Genomic DNA, 18,005 nt, shown 5'->3' on the forward strand with positions numbered 1-18,005 from the left:
AGTACAGTGGGCCCCCGTATTCGCATTCTCTGGATTCGCAGACTCACACATTCACGGTATTTTTCTATGAGAAATATCCACAAATTCCTTGTTTTTTTTTATCAATTTCATCATAAAATGCACTTTTTGTGATAAAACTATTAAAAAAACCAAGTATGAAAATTTTTAGTGGTTTTTCTTGAGTTTTAACTAACAAAATGGGCTGTTTTTAGCATTTTTATAGGGGTTCCAAAACTATTCACGGAGGGGTCTGGTACGCATCCTTCGCTTTATCCTCAATAGGACGGTGTTCCAATTCAGGGCACTTTGTTTCGGACTCTCAGGTGTTCACGTGTGTTCACTCTGGTGTCGGCTTGGGCCCATTCTGTTGGGATACGTCTTTTGAGGTATCTTGATGATTGGCTAGTCCTGGCGAGCTCTCGCTCGCAGTTGCTGCAGGACAGAGATCTCCTTCTCAACTTTTGTCGTGATTTACAGATCGTGATAAATTTTGAGAAGTCGGATCTCAAGCCCAAGCAGAGGATAAAGTACCCGGGCATGCTGATCAATATGGTAGCAGCACGAGTCTTCCCCGCAGACTCGCAGATCAGCAGGTTCAGGGAGGCAGCTCATCGGTTTCTGTCACGACAGGAACAGCCAGCTCAGCTTTGGCAGGTAGTGATCGGTCACCTGTCATTGTTAGAGAAGTTAGTCTCTCTCGGACGCCTTCACCTGCGGTCTCAGCAATGGACTGAAGGAGTGTTGGTCACAGGCGCAGGATCCACAATCCTTCCTGGTTCCTCACACGGAGGAAGTAAGGGAGGATTTAGCCTGGTGGCTGAATGACAGGAACCTCTTAATAGGAGTGCAGTTGCACTCTCCCCCTCTGGAGGGCTGGAAGAGTTGCTGGTTTCAGGTGTGTGGAATCGACACGACAAGCACCTTCACATCAATGTTCTGGAACTCAAGGCAGCGTTTCTCACGCTCCAAGAATTCCGGGAATGGTTGATGGGACACACTGTGGTGTTGATGAGCGACAACACCATGGTAGTGGCATACTTCAACAAACAGGGGATTAGTGTCCCTCCCTTTGCATCAGTTGACGGTGCAGGTGCATGGGTGGACAGCGATTCACTCGGTAGAGCTGTCAGCCAGATATATTCCAGGCAAGAGGAATGTAGTGGCAGACAAGCCCAGCTGCCAGAATCAGGTGATTGGGACAGAATGGTCTCTACACCCAGATGTTGCGGAAAGGCTGTTTGACCTGGGGGGGCATCCAGTGGTGGATCTGTTTGCCACCCGGCACGACAGAAAACTCCTGGTTTTCTTCTCTGTCGTGCCGGACCCATGGGCAGCTGCAGAGGACGCATTCCAACACCTGTGGGACGACTTCGAAGTGTACACCTTTCTCCCGTTCTGTCTGATTCGCAAGGTGATCAGCAGGGTGGTGGTCACCAGCAACCTTCAGATGATACTGGTGGCACCCAAATGGCCTCGGCTATTTAGAATCCAGACCTGCAGGCTCTTCTTTCGGAGGCACTGTGGGAGATTCCCCCATGGCACAACCTGCTGTGTCAACCACGGGCAGCTGCTAAGGAGGAACCGCAATTTCCAAAACCTGTTGGGACGACTTCGCAAGTGTTACACCTTTCCTCCCGTTCTGTTCTGATTCGCAAGGTGTCATCAGGGTAGGGTGGTGGTCACCAGCAACCTTCAGATGATTCTGGTGGCACCCAAATGGCCTCAGCTATTTTGAATCCAGACCTGCAGGCTCTTCTTTCGGAGGCACTGCGGGAGATTCCCCCATGGCACAACCTGCTGTGTCAACCACATGTGGAACAGTACCACTAGGCAGTACATTTCCTGTCTTCACAGCTGGGGGTTATCCACCATCTCTTGCGAGCGAGAGATTTTTCTCGCCGAGCAGCAAACAGAGATGGCAGGATACCTCTAACAGTCCTCTGAAGCAGTATACCAGGGAAAGTTGATTGTGTCGTAGACAGGGTCTCTCTCCGCTCAGAGCCACTCTTCAGCAGGTAGTGGATTTCCTAGTCTTTCTTCGCCGAGAGAAGCTCCTCTCTGTCTCTGCAGCTCTATATCCTTTGTCTTTAAGCTGCGAGGGGTGGATATTCCCTCTTCCATGGAAATATCCCTCCTTGAGGAGATTCGAGAAGTCTTGCCCACTCAGAGAACTCAGGCCCCCTGAGTGGGACGTGACTCTCGTCTTGAGTTCGACTCGTAGACCCTACGAGCCTCTCCGGGAGTCGTTAGACAGAGATCTGACCCTTAAGACCATCTTTCTGCTGGCGCTGGCATCGGTGAAGAGAGTAGGGGAACTTCTTGGTTTCTCGTTTAATGTTGGACACTTGGGGGGATGGGGATCAGTTATGGTCAATTTCGTAGCAAAGACTCAGAATCCCTCGGTCCCTGACAATAGGTTCGAGTCCTTTACGATCCCCTCCCTAGAGGACTTCACTAGTAACAATGTGGAGATGCTACTTTGTCTTGTTAGAGTGCTACAGCGCTATCTGAAGAGAACTCGCCATCTCAGGCCTGAGTGTCGACGCCTCTTCGTTAGCACCGGGGTAACCAGGAAAGAAGTGTCCAAGAACACTACTATTTCTTTCTGGTTCTGACTTCGTGGGGTGATCAAGAAAGTATACGACTCCGAAAGGAGTTTCGACACCGGTACCTTTCATCCGAAAGCCCATGAAGTTAGAGGTATTGGTCCTACCCTACTTGTTGGTTGCACAGGTGCTGAAGGCACGGGTGTGGTCCAACCAGACCACCTTCACCTCCTCCTACCTTCGGGATATTGCCCACAGGTCCTTGGACACTTTTTCCTTGGGACCCGTGGTGGCTGCTCAGCAAGTTGTGTAGCTTACCCAGCTCCTCAAACAGGACAAGGTTGCATCTCATCCTTGTGGTAACCTTATAAATGGAGAGTGAATGAGTGACTGGCTTCTCTTCCTGTGGGCAGAGAGTGTCAGTCATCACATGCTGGAGAGGGCAATGATGCAGGTAAGCTATGTGACTGAGCTCTATTATCCTTTTCATTAGGGATAGAAGCAGGTATCTGTCCCTTCCCTAACAAGGGGGAAGTGGACAGCAGTAAGGGACAAACCCAGTGCTATATATTTGGCCTCTTGCTTTCGAATATAAGTTCTTGTTTTAAGTACACATGCCTCCCTCTTATGAATTGGTCCAGAGGTCTGCCAGAGATCTCACGCCGATCATTGGGACAGAGGCAAGGACCCCCCCCCTGCTCTTACGACCAGGGAGGGAACCTTGGTTGGGCGAACACCAGTCTGCTTACAAGACTCAGATTCCTCCCACCAATCAGTGAGTCATCCTTATGTAAAGGAATGATGGTTTTACGTGTAGGAACAATTCACAATATTTTTAAGTGAATTGTATTTTTCCTAACTGTACAAACCCAAGGTCCTTTACATATAGGGCCACCTCATGCCGCTCCTCAATCTGTTCCCATGCATAAAGCATTGGAATGTTTACGTCCAGTCGGGCTGGACTCCAGACTATCGGACAAGGAGTTACTGCCTAACTACCTTGTTATAGAATCTTACGACAGAGTTCCAGCTAGCGCTGAAAGTAATTCCTTATGTAAAGGACCTCAGGTTTGTAAAGTTAGGAAAAATACAATTTGCTTTCAAGAATTGTGATTTTTAGGTTCAACAACCATGCTTTCTTGCCCTGATATTCCAGCATTTTTTTTTAAAGGCCTTGGTTTGTACATCTTAAGACAATTAATAAATTTCCTAGTATTTTAATACTACTCAATTTGCCTAGTAGTTTTGGAATCTTCAGATTTGCAAGTATTTAAGCGAGGAGCAAATTCATAACTGCTCTTTACTGACCTCTCCCGAATTCAGGTGTAACAGTCTTATTTTCAATTCTCTCATTTATTTATATATATCACCTTTTCATGTAACTTGTATCTCTCTGTAGGCTGATCCCTATTGGATTTTATTGAAGTCTCTTTTGACTATCCATAAAGATTTTCATTTGAAGATTTAAAGAAAATGAGCTCATCCAGTTCCATTCACAAAACATGGTGGTATAATTTATTCCTTTTAATCTTATTAAAACTTAGACTTATGTAGTGGCTGTTAGATATGGGAAATAAAAAACTAAATTACCTATGACTTTATTTTTTTTCTAAGTTATTTTTAGTATCTAGAAAACATGGGATGTATGACAACTTAGCAACCATGTTGGACATGAAGGTGGTATTAAAGTCTGACTTAACAGGGACAAGATTCAGGGGCTTAACTTACTTAAATTATTCCAGCTACTGTTTTACAGGCAGTTTGATATCTACATTTACATAAAAAAAAAATCCTGACAACTGTAGAAAGCTTCAGTTACATAAATCATGAAAGTAAGTTTTCTAATGTATATACAAAAAAAGTGCATTTTCCTTTAACTGAATACTGTTATTTATGGGATGAGAATATGGGAGTATAGCCCACTATAAACTTCATAAGGGTAGTAAAATTAAATACTAGAAATACCCTGAACATGAATAAATGAAAAATATCATTTGAAAACCATACAAGCAAAACAAAATTAAGTGCAAGTTATGCAGCATGGGACCAAACAACTAAATTCTAAAACAAATATATCTCCAATAGAAACCAAATCCATTTAGTACTAAAAAAGCATGGCAAGTCCTTTAGTGCAGTTGAAAGACAAACATCAAGCACTAAGGAAGTGGGGATGAATTTACACAAAGTCACACGCAAAACAATACTGAATACAGGCAGCTGAAGTGCTTCTCCAAAGCAAACTAACACCAATAGAAAATATTTTACTACTGAAATTTGACTGAAGCAAGTTAACAGATATTGCCAGCTTCTGACTTCAAAATAACAAAAGTAAGACTAATTGACTTGTCTCAAGGTTTGATTTCAAATCTACTACACATTACCCAATCCCCTTAAAAGGATATTACTTCATATCCAAGAAAAAAGAATTCCTCTAAACTGAAGTTTCAAAATCTTTCTGGGACAGTAAGAAAAAAGGGGGAAACAAAAGTTTACTCACTGGTTAGCTACTGGCTCAAGAAATCAAACATTCCTAAGCAGGAATATTTCATAAAAGCCGCTCATATTTATTAAATAAATTCAAGCTATAATTAATGAATTCCTTCTGACTGAAAAAATGGTGATGCAAATGTCATCTTGGGGCAAAAGTCTTAAAATAAGTTTTTTTGTGAATTACAGCTATTAACACAAGTCATCTCAATACATTAAAGAATTCATGACCATTTTCCATCACAAAGAGGTGTATACACTAACAAATACACTAAGATGCTATTTTGTCTAAAAATAGTTCCATATTCTATACAAATTCCCTATGCATTGTTGAAAGGTCTATCTCCTGAACATGGATGTGAAAGGAAGACCCATTGAAGACTCCACTGGCACAGACTGTGAAATGACACATGGCCACTGGTCCCATTATCAGCTCTGGTGAGAATGACACTTAGCAGGGGCTACTGCGCTAACCACAATCTAGGAAAAAGTTAGAGAATTCATAAACTAGAAACACTATACATGAAAATCAAGATTTTTTTAAACCTTTTTCATAAATTTCCTACATAATATACAAATGCCTGTCCTCAATGCTAATATCTAATGGGAGACTGGCGTCACAGATACAAAGGACTACAGCTATGTTAAAGCATCAAAATTCCATTACAGACCCAGATCAGGCCATCACGCAGCACAAATGCATTGAGGAAGCATCATATTACTGTATTTCATAAAAACAACACCACTTTACAGCAAAACTGGATGACATTTACATAAAAACTGCTCACTGGATGAAATCTCACACATGAAATAATTGACCTCCATAAATTTGAATACATTTTGATGACGACATAATGAACTTTTTACCAGCTAATGCTAATGTAAGATGTGCCAATAGTGCTATTTAAAACTGATATCCATTGTCAATAAATCACATCAGTTGTTACAGGTACGCATTTAAATGTAATTGTGGCACCCAAAAATACTACTTTCTTGTAATAATAACCATGAATCAAAAATAATAATTAGTATTAAGTACTCCTGGTAATTCTATTTTAAATCACAGCAAGGAAACAAGCAAAACAGTTTCACCAAGAGTCTGACAATAATTTGACCCTAAAAAGAAAAGACAAAATAGTTGACTTTTTATGTGAACAAAAGTCAATCCTCTATCTCCTGAGATAGTAGAAAACTACAAATAAACTGACCAATCACCACATTTTTCATTTCCACCTATCACCTCCAACATGGTATGTGTGTGAGGTTTTGAACACCAATATGACAATGAGGTTCATAATATACACAACACGGGAAAAATTCATGTACATGACAAATGAATGAGTACATTTATATTAATTCTGTCTCTTAAAACACATGTAACTTCAATGTAAGTAAAAACGTAAAAATCTTCTTGAGATAAAGATGACAGTAAAATTAAGTATATTTACAGAATGACAGAGACCAAAGAGTTAAAGTGCCTAACTGTAGCTGACTGTATCAGACACAAGCTTAAAACTGTCATGGTCTCCATAATATCACAATGGTATTAACACAACCGAGCCATAAGGCCATCACAACAAATTCACACAACTTTACATATATTTATATATATATATATTTATATATATAACAATCACCAGGAATGATTCCAGTAGCTTGGCTACTCTTAGTGTAGTCAAGAGATAGAGAGAGTTATCATCACAGGCTGCAAAAAATTTACTATTTCTTACTGGAGAGGACTTGCCGCGGTCCCGCCCAAAACACACACAAGTGTTGGAGGCACAATTGTGTGCCACTAGGGGCTGTGGGCAGGCCAGCGGTGGGCCAACCCTAGGAGGTTGTGCCGCCTTCTTTTTCCTTGCCCGCTTTAAACAGTTCCCTCTTTTCTTGTGCCGTCCGACGTGAATCTCTCTTGTCATCATCTTTTTTTGCTTCTCTTGCCTCCCTACGGCCTCTACTATCACTGCGAGTTTTACCTTCTGCCCGCCCTTTACTTCCTTTTCTCTCAACGCATACACCCCCCTGTGAACTCTGAGTAGGAGTTGTTGGTTGAGAGCCATCTTGGCAACTAGAAGAAGTTGATGATGACGACGACGAAGATGATGATGATGAAGCTGCTTTGCCCCCACAACCAGCACTGTTGGTCCCTGGCAGTGATCCTCTATTTCCCTGGGGGCTCTCGCCAAAATTTGTTCGTGTTGTCTCTGGACATTCAGGAGAATCTAATTCCTCTGGGGCCTCCTCTAATGTTGTAGTTGGGAGTGTTGGAGGAAGGCTGACTGCACTAATGAAGCGCTGGGTGAGCAACGTGGGTGCAACTGAGCGTACTACACTTGGGGTACAAGTATCATAATTTGGTGGAGATTGTGAGGTAACTGTTACTCTTGGAGGATTGCTTACACTCTTGGGTGATGGAGTTGCTAGAGGGCTTATGGTTGGTGTGCCTTTAGCCTCTGCTGACCTTGGGTGGAGGCGATCAGGCGAAAGTGCACGACGCAACAGTGGAGAGCCAGGCTCAGCACTCTTGGGCCTTCCAATACATTTCTTTGCTGCAGGACCTGGAGTTAAGGATGAACCTGGTGAATATGTCTGAGTCGTGTTTGAAGAACCAGGACAATGGTGATGGTAATGATGATGGTGATGATGGTGATTGTGATGATGAACGAGGGGTGAAGGTGACCTTGTTGGTGAGGCTGGCAGGGGAGAAGGGGAAGGTGTCCGAGCTAATGGAGAAAGTGGTATGTGGCCAACTGATTTTCTTCTGTTTGGTGAGCGGAAACTTTTTACATTGGTCACTTTATGATTGATAACATGGAGAGATGATGGTCGCTGATGTAATGTTGAAGATCCAGCTGGAGAATTAGGCACAGATGATGTTGGTGATGAGGAGCCTGAAGAATTTACTGGAGACTGAACTTGGTCTATGGGAGGAGAAAACAAACGGGCAGTTGGCGGTGAATGTGGGGACTTGCAGCGGGTTGGAGAATTTGGAATACTCTCTTGTGATGAAACCGAGCGATTCAGAGATTGATAGCTGCGACTTGGTGTTAACATGGGAGGTGATGCTGAAGCAGCAAGCTGGGGAAGGAAAGAATGGAAAAGTTAAAAGCTTAAATACTTAATATCTTTGTAGGAGATGTTCAAATAAGGGTTTTGACAACTGCAAATCATGAAAATAGGATACACTAAGTTTATCTACAATTCATACAAATTTAATGCAAATGAAATACTTTCCAAGAAAGAAATATAGTCTTGATGAAATTTACAAACCCTAACAGAAACAGGCTTAACATTCTTAGTACATTTTGCCAAATTATACAAATATTAGTAAGCTTGTTAATTCAAAACTTTACCATGAAGCATCTTAAAGAAATATATACCATGTCCTATAGCTATAGAAACTACTCTATACAGAAGACTACAGGTATGGCGAGTACAACAAGGACTACACTATATATACAGAATGAGAGTCCCATCACATTATTTACAAAGTAGTATACCAACAGACTAACTACCAAATATGCAATGACACCCCAGAATATAAGAACAGTTTTCCTTCCACAATAACACAAAACAGTACACACTCTTGTAATTCACTTTTTCAGAAATACCTGGTTGAGGGGTAGTATATGTTCAGCTATCAGGTTATATATATTCAACTAACTTGGCAAATAGCAAAATTGAATGAAAAATTAAGCTTTGTTATTATTTTTGCTATTCACAGATCATTTATGACATAAACCAGTCTAGTATGCTATAAAACCATAAACAGCTAGTCTTCAGTTGGGATAATGATGACAGTATCATTTATGAAATGCCAATTACTGATCCTAATATGAACCCAACACTATATTATTTATTGGTAAACCAATTAAAAATATGCTCATTTAAATTAAAAATTATTATTATGCACGAAAACCCATGATAATATCATCCTTCTAATAATTATTACTGTTTGTAATATTAAATTGCAATAAGATATTGGATGATTAGCATAAAGAGAAAAGTATTTCATAAAATCTAAATATGAAGTTTTTATTGTAAAACTAATATTGTAATACCTACCTGAACACCTGAATAAGCCCTGGTCACTTACCAGCCCGAACCATCATTTATTAAAAATTTACCAAATCTTTGGTTAAAATAAACGATCAGTGTTGCCAATCTCCTGGCAAACACCCTCGTTACCTAGTTACCAGCCCACCGCTGATAGCCCTGCCTCACGGGCCGGTCATACCTGCCCTCTCACGTCAATCATAACTCAATAACTCTGTATGAGAGGGGAGGAGGGTGGGAATCATTCAGGTGTTCAGGTAGGTATTACAATATTAGTTTTACAATAAAAACTTCATATTGCAATACACCCCCTGAACACCTGAATAAGCCCGATTAACAACATTAATTTGGAGGTGGGGAATCAAATCTACTCGGCCCTCCACTGTATCATTGTCAGTCAATATAATTGAGTACGCGGGTCAGTCTCAAGTTCATTTGTCACTCGTCCAAACTAATCTCCCATGTGTGGCCTTCTAGGCCTCCCATATGTGGAGGGAAAAACTCCCTCTGCACCCTCTACCCTAGGGTCAAAACTCATTGAGTGCGGGAGGGATACAAACCTGTTTCCTCTCAGCTGGCTATGTGCCTCACCTGAGTAGAGGAAAAACTGAAGACCTCCCATGTGGCTCTCGCCTCTCATGTATGGAGGGAATCTGAAGACCTCCCATGTGGCTCTCGGCCTCTCATGTATGGAGGGAATCTGAAGACCTCCCATGTGGCTCTCGGCCTCTCATGTATGGAGGGAAACTGAAGACCTCCCATGTGGCCTTAGGCCTCTCATGTACGGAGGAGACAACCATGTCCATCGGTGCGTCTGCGACGGTGTCGTCGATCGTAGTGATGTCCTCTCTTGTAGTGTTGTACCTGCCTGTCTGTACTCTGCCTGGTTGGCACTTGGAAGAATACCCTCAGATAGACCCAGACATGTTCTTTCCTATCTGTCCTAATACTTAAAATCCTCTCGTGATATATCATATCATGAATACCTTATACATATTCCTAATATTCGCTCCCTACTCTAATACTAACTCAGACAGCAAGATTGTTGGGTTTAAAAATAGAATTTAGGCCAAAGGCCGAGTATTGGGACCTATGAGGTCAGTCAGCGCTGAAGGGAAATTGACAAAGTTTGAAAAGGTGTGACAGGAAGAAAAACCTCTGTTGCACAATGAGTCCAGTGTTAGGAGAGCGTGGAAAATAGGATGAGAGAATATGAAATCAGAAAAGTAAGAGAGAGAGAGAGAGAGAGAGAGAGAGAGAGAGGATAGAGAGAGAGAGAGAGAGAGAGAGAGAGGAGATTTACATCGTCTCTAGATAAAGGAGAAAATATAAAATCAGGGAAGAGAGAGAGAGAGAGGAGAGAGAGAGAGAGAGAGAGAGAGATTACAATCATCTAACAATCTCCAACTTCCGTAAATTGCACCCTCTTCTATGTTAAAAGGGTAGTTATCTTAACGATAATATACTCGTATAACTCCGTACAGCTATGAACAACCGAACGAGAACTTGTTGTTAATGCGATCGACTCCTATAACAACATCACTTTATTGTACTGATCAGCGTATGACAGTAATCGAATCCGATAGCAACATCCGTTATTGTATTCATCCGCGTGCGACGGTAATTACTGTATTCATGTTATAAATGCAGCTGAAGCTAATAAGGCAAAATTACGTGCATCAGCAACCTGGACAGAAGTCCCGAGCTTTTGTATGAATTCAAACGCAGCCGTGGTAAAAGAAACTAATAGCATGAAAGAGCTCATTACTGTTTTTTTTTTATTTTTCACAGACAAAGGATTAAATAAACAGTTATATAAAATAAGTGTAAGGCTCGTATACCTATGAAAACGAGTGAAAAAACGAAACAAAAGGAATCCTAAATTTAACGCCATCTACCCAAAAAAAAACCGATGGAAAACTAGCTTCCAATGACGTATCAGTCAAATTTTGGACTTAAATTACATCGTAAGACGAACAGTATGACTTCGTTCCATAAGTTAAGTATCCAGATATTCATTAATATGTTAACTAGGGACAAAAACATTAGCCGAGACCAAGTGATATGGTTGAATCTGGAGCCAAGGAAAAAAAAAACAAAAAACAGACTAGCCGGCATCCTTGTCTGTCTAAGCCACACCTCCTTACAATAGTGCTGTTTGACGACAAGCTAGTGTAATTGTAATTTAATTGAAAAGTAATAAAATAATATTTAAAGGTAATTAAATTAACTTTATTAGGCCTAATATTAATTTCAGTTGTCATTGTAATTTGATAATACGACTGGTAATAATTTGTAACTGTAAATTGACATAAGTGCAATGTAATTACTGACGGCAACGGCAATAGTCGGTTAAACGTATGAAGACGTCATACATACGAATTCCTTATATCTGCCATCTGATTATATGCCCCAATATAGATACCTCATTGACTATGTTAAATGTCAACATAGTTGAACACACGTCTCCTTCAAGACGTTTGTACAAACTTGGCATAAGTGAGTGTGTTGTTACGTTAGTCATTTTAGGCAATCAGGAGAGAATGAGATGGATACGGCGACGCAAACCCGTATTCGTCATCCGCTGATTCCAGCGTGAATGACTGCCGAGTTTTAAGTGTTTATACTACGCTCATATGATGATACATATAATACAATTATAATGCTTTAGTCGGACAGAATCCGATCTTCATTCTGTTCGATTACATTCATATTATTATCCTCCGATCGGATTCTCGTTCGTTCAATTACACCTGTACTGAATTATCAGAAGTCAGAATGCCTTGAGCCTACAGCGTTAGCCAATATAAAAATAACTATCGATATGTTATACTGCGAATACTTTAGGCTAGGCTACTGAATATGCATACGATATATCATAGTGAACACTAGGCTAACTGTAGTTAATTTTATTCGATTTCTCTCCATACTGAATATCGTAAGTCAATATGCATTGAACGGAGAATTAGTTGATATTAACAATTATCGTATCGTATAAGTAGAGGAAAGTAACCTTAAAGACGAAGGAGCATATCTGAAAAACCAACCATGGCCTAAAAGCTTCTGATGCAAGGAACTCGAAGCAGGAAAAAGCCTAAAGATGCTTTAAGGACACTGTGCCTCTATATACTACTACTTTTAATAGAAACCCGACCCGAAGAAGCCTGCACTTCTCTTTCTAAACTAAACACTATGTAGCCTATTATCCCTACTCGTCTATATCTGACCTAAGTTTTTATCATCCTGAGAACTTACACATCGAGGGAAGGGGAATCTGCTGCCAACACTGCCTGCTCCGCGCCAGGGGGGACGGCGGATCCTGCCCTGTGGGCTTGCGGATCCCCATAACCCCCAGCACCGGTTAGGGCTGATTCTGGAACAGGCAGGGGAGCTGGAAAAGAACGATTAGTAATTTCAGTATCCCTATTGCTCGATCTATCCTCACTTAATCTTGACATAAAATCGGTAACAGAGATGTCATACTCGATGTCAGCCCACTCTCAAGTCTCTTAAAGAGCACTGTCTCTAAGTCTTTATCTTGATCTACGTTAGTCTCTTCCTGCCTACACTTACTTCTTAATACAAGACCTTTCCTACGTTTTGAGATACCCAATAACATCTGGTCCAAAGACCACTCCTGACATTCCAAACATCTGGTCTTTACATTATATTGAACAGGCCTACAATTTACGCATAAAGAATGACTATCGTGTCATAGGGTACTCATCCTTTTCTTGCATTGTTGGCAAAGACGATACGTTGTTGAACTTCCGCTCGTCGTTTTCTGTGATGTCGTGGCCGAGAATGCAGTAGCCGTTGTCGTAGCTTGTGTTGTTTCTTCCTTGCAGAATCAATGTCTGATGACAAGGTATTAAGAGCAATCCAACATTAATCCAAAGGGATGCGTAATTCGTCACCAAATTCAATCAAATCAAAGGTGCAAATGAAGGCCGGGCAAGACCAAAAAGGAGTTCGCTGTGGATACATCTGTACTCCACCGCGAACGATAAGTGATTGACGTGAGAGGGCAGGTATGACCGGCCCGTGAGGCAGGGCTATCAGCGGTGGGCTGGTAACTAGGTAACGAGGGTGTTTGCCAGGAGATTGGCAACACTGATCGTTTATTTTAACCAAAGATTTGGTAAATTTTTAATAAATGATGGTTCGGGCTGGTAAGTGACCAGGGCTTATTCAGGTGTTCAGGGGGTGTATTGCAATATAAAGTTTTTAAAAAGTAATTTGCTTTTTACACACACAACCCAGAGCCTTTTAATTAGGAGTACTTTTCAGCATGACTTGGAACTGGTTGCTGAAACTTGGTAGGTGGGTACTTGCTGTGTTGGGCAGCCACCAGAGGTCCTAAGATCCCCTGGGTAAAATGTAGACACCTTCCCTCATTACTTGTGAACTGAAAATTCCTCTGAATAGCTTGGGTCAGGACAACGGTCATGGCTTTGAGAGCTCTCGCCAGGACTGAACAACCATCTTCCTCACAGAGCAAACTGTATGTTCACTTCATGATGTCAGAAAGGAAGTGTGTTCTGGACACTACTTTCTTATGCCTTCTGGTACTACAGAGACACTGACATTTTGGCCTTGAGGTAAAAGATTAGGTTTTTATTTGATTATGCCACAGGGCACCACTGTATCTGACCTGGCTCCCCACTAACAAATTCTTAGAAGGAGAGGAGGACAATTCTAGAGGCTTTTTTCTGAAACTGACAGGTTCTTACTTTTCCACAAACTATTGATTATGAGAATTAGAGGAATCCCCTGCACTTTGAGACCCAGATAAGATGCAGAAGACCATGCTACTTGAACTGAGGTACCTGAGTTAATCTGTTAAGTCACCTCCCATTTACAGATGCTGAAGCTAACTAGGTGGGAAAACTGTTCAAGGCTCCTATGAGCATGGTAAACTCTACAGAAAGTCTTGAGAGGTCCAAGCCTTTCAATTGGAAGACCTGGCTCAAAGTAGAGCAATAGGCTTCATTGCAAGTATTGAGAAAACTGTTTCAATGATGGTGGATGGTAAGTCCATGATCTGCTGGAAAAAAAAATGCTCTCAAAATCCAAAAAAATTTCCTGAAAAGGGCTTCCCATACCTCTTTTTTCTTCTTCCCATAAAAAGATATGTGCTTTCATTTCTTCATTTTGCTCCTGACACAAGTCTTAGTCTTCTCAGCAACAGTAGAAGATGTGTCAAGGGAGGAAGCAACATTGGAAGCGTATGACCTGTACTTAATACCGTAGGACATATTCCCACAGCCAAGACAATCATTCCAAGAGGCTCAGCATGGCCAAGTTCCATAGCAGAAGCATAAGTGGTGAACCATGAACACATACCACTATCTCACCTAGTTTGGCATTATCAAAGCACACAGGCTGCCTATGGGTAGGGAGAGGCAGTCTGGGAACGAGCTAAAAAGATTTGGTGGTTTCAAAGGCAGATTAAGCACTTTTGATGAAGCTTGCAAACATCTTTTGGCCTTCCTTAACTGCAAAGGAAACCAGCCAGCTTACTCAAAACCAGTGTAGAATGAAAAAAGTGGTTACACACACTAACACTAAGGAAATAGCCAAACATCTACTTACTTCACAACTTCATCGTTCACTTGTTTAAATCCATGTTGAACACAAGTCTTAAATGTGGCCAGAGAAAAAGTACTTGATGATGGTAGGTTGGGGATGGGGTCATCCCCCACCAGTTAATTCAATGACTGATTCTAGCTCATGCAGAAGGATACTGCTATATAAAAGGCTCTGGTTTATATTCCCATGGAAATTTAAAAGCATTAAACTTTTTTAATTAAAAGGCTGTTACTTATAACAATCACATATTTTTGAGACTGAAATTTGGCATATATACTCAGAAATTAAAATAAGTCTCTATCAATACGTATCTTGGACACTTATCACTTATATTATATAAATTAGTGATCAAAATGTTCCTATTTTTGAATAACCATGCAATACAAGCACTCTGTGAGCACTGTTAAAGTAATATATCAAGGGCTGACAACCAGAAGTGGTTATGTCCATTTTTGGCAAAATTGAGTTAAGTCCACCAAAATGATTCTTGTCCCATGGGCTATGTCTACCATTAGTCTTTATGTACAAATCTTACTGGAAGTGGCCATTTAACAAGGTTATTAATTGCTAATGCCCATTACTCCAAGGTTTATTTCTAAGCAGAATTGGATATGTCCATTTAACCAGTTCTAGTTGGGAAAGGGTTGCTACATTTTCCAGTCAACTGGCTATGTCCTTTTTAGCCATTTTTGTTGGACATGATTATGTAGTAACTTTGCAATATTTTTTAAATACAAAGCTCATTTGATATTACATTTAGAAGAACTTGTTTAATTCATAAACACACTCGTCTTAGGTACCTAGATCAGTGTTAATCCTTAAGTAAAATGCACAGACTATAAAGAAGAATGAAACATCCCATCTGGCAAAAACACCAGTACAAGATAAAACCCATTGTGGAACGTTTTGCAATGAGTATAAACTTAGTTTTTTTTCATCCAAAAAAAGATCAGTGTGCTAAGTGTACCAAGAATAAGCTATTCAAAGGAGAGAGAAAAAAATTTTATGAAGAATTTGCCGTACATCTTAGGTGAAAAGACAAAACACAGAGTCAAAGCCGAATATACAGAGTCCAAGCTGAATATATGGAAAGATCAACCAATGAAAATGCATAAAATTTTTTTTCCACTATATTTAATATGCAGTGTTCTTCAAATTCCGAGCAGTTCAGTTTCACTCGTACTACAGTAGGAAGTTGTGTGTGCATAATCTTTGTGTGTATAATGTAACAACACCGAATGATGCATTTTACTATTGCTGGTCAGAGGTGGAAGGCAGTAAGGGTAACAACAAGATCGGAACGTTTGTATAATTAGCTGTGTCGATTGCCTCCAAATATGACTGTGGTATCGTTAATTTCTGACACATTTAGTGGCCAATACAGAAATCAGATCAATGCTTGTAAGTATATTCTTGTATGCTGCATAGACTACTAAACTCAAGACAATCACTCATAACTTCTTGGAGAGTGGTCACTAATACATGGAATGCAAGTCACTGAATGCTGCATAGGAACACGAGAAAGTATACATCTGTCTACACCATGCTAGAAAGGAAATCTATAATTCATCGTGCCAGGCATCAAAATACGTGTTAAGAATCTTCATTATCAAGATTTTCATAACTTCAAGCAGCTTGCAAAAACTCTGATAAAAAACAAACGCTAAGATGAAAATGGCAATATTATCAACTGGCTTCTGTTGAAAGGTTTGAGAAAGAGGCCAAGAAGGATCTGATCAACCTCTGCAACAAGTTTGTGATTCCAGTAGAAGTATGTCCCTGGCATAAAGCCCTCCTGATAGATAGATAGATATAAATATATATATTATATATATATAAACCTGAAGGACCAAGTTCCAGATCACTTAGTTTAAGACTCGGGACAAGATGAAGAATAATGGGAAAAGCTTTCCAGAATTTAGAGAAACTTGAGGATTTGTTGTTGTAAAAATTTTTTTTGTATTGCATTAAACTCTTCCCTCATGTATTCTTTGGATGTATTGAATAACAGCATTTTTCTTTAAAACTGTTTAACTGCATTTCCTTGTGAATTACAGGAGAATCTTATCCGTCCAGAACTGGTTATGTCCAATTATGCAATATTTTGACAATGCTATTCATTGCAAAGAATTTATATTTCTCTGTCTAATAGGCATTTATATCATTCATATATACAGAAATTTTTTTAGATGTAGCTCCAATTTTTGTATTTTTTATGACTGCAAAGTCTTTAGAAACAATTTACTCAAAACCTCATTTTTAGACATAACCACTTCTGGTTGTCAGCCCTCGATGTGTCCTTTATGATTCCCGAACCAATTTTCCTCTACAAACTTTCAACTGATGAAATCAGACAGACTGGAGACCTATTGTCATGCACAGCTATAAAGAATGGTCCATTTTACAACAAGTTCAAACAAAATCCCTTTATAACTACTGTGCATCCTCAAGTTACAGTTACAGTAATTCAATATGTCTGTTGCATCAAGTTACAGCGCCACAAGCGCCATTGATGGCCCTAACGGCAAGAATAGACACCAAGTTAACAGTGCTGCAACTTGATGCAACATAAAATTACAGTGCCAAAACTCATGTTATGGCACCATTAAAGTGCCGGTAATGGCAAAAAACGGGCTTAAAGCGGAAATCAACTTATGGTGCTGCGCTGAAACATCCCCCACAGTAAATCGAGGACACACTTTACATATGTTCATATGTTGTGATGACACTGAATGCAAGTGTAACTGTAACAGATATGGTGAGGGAGAGACTAACAATCACAACTCCCTTAATGTACATCTATGAATGATGGTCTACCTTTGTATGGAGATAACTGTGGCAGATATGCTGACAAAGTCTTTCTTTCTGCACATTTGTAAAGGATGATCTACGTTGTATGAAATTTTGGCTGAAATTCTTTCAATTGCGATACTACAGTTAAGTGTGAAACAAGTAGAGGACAGTCTCCCTTCATGCAAACCTATATACTGTATATGGTGGTTTACCTTTGTATTAAATCTGACAGAAATCCTTTTAACCATTTACAACTTGCAATGAAATGGATAATAATAAAAGGACATAAAACATATATCTCCCTTTCTACACATTCATCTACCATGTTTCACTAAAATCCCTTCAACTCTGTAAGAGCTGTGATGACAAGGCATGTATGACACGAAGACAGAATAGCAGATTACCTCTCTTCGTATATCTATACACTATGGTTTACCCTGTACTAGCATGATTTAAATCTCTTCAACCATGTTCAAACTGTGATGGCAAAGTAAGTATACCAGTCTCTAATGTACAGACAAAAAGCCAATA

At 40.3% G+C, this 18,005-nt stretch overlaps 1 protein-coding gene across 1 annotated transcript in view; it reads right to left on the minus strand.

The window, feature by feature from the left end:
• Positions 1-4,132: 4,132 nt before the first annotated feature.
• LOC135221797 (microtubule-associated serine/threonine-protein kinase 3-like) overlaps positions 4,133-18,005 on the minus strand; it is an 896,960-nt gene continuing 883,087 nt past the window's right edge. The window contains 1 exon segment of the mRNA XM_064259649.1: positions 4,133-8,111. Coding sequence (XP_064115719.1) covers positions 6,864-8,111 — 1,248 coding nt within the window. The 3' untranslated portion in view covers positions 4,133-6,863.

This window comes from Macrobrachium nipponense, chromosome 3, assembly GCF_015104395.2.
Source record: "Macrobrachium nipponense isolate FS-2020 chromosome 3, ASM1510439v2, whole genome shotgun sequence".
Classification (NCBI taxonomy): domain Eukaryota; kingdom Metazoa; phylum Arthropoda; class Malacostraca; order Decapoda; family Palaemonidae; genus Macrobrachium; species Macrobrachium nipponense.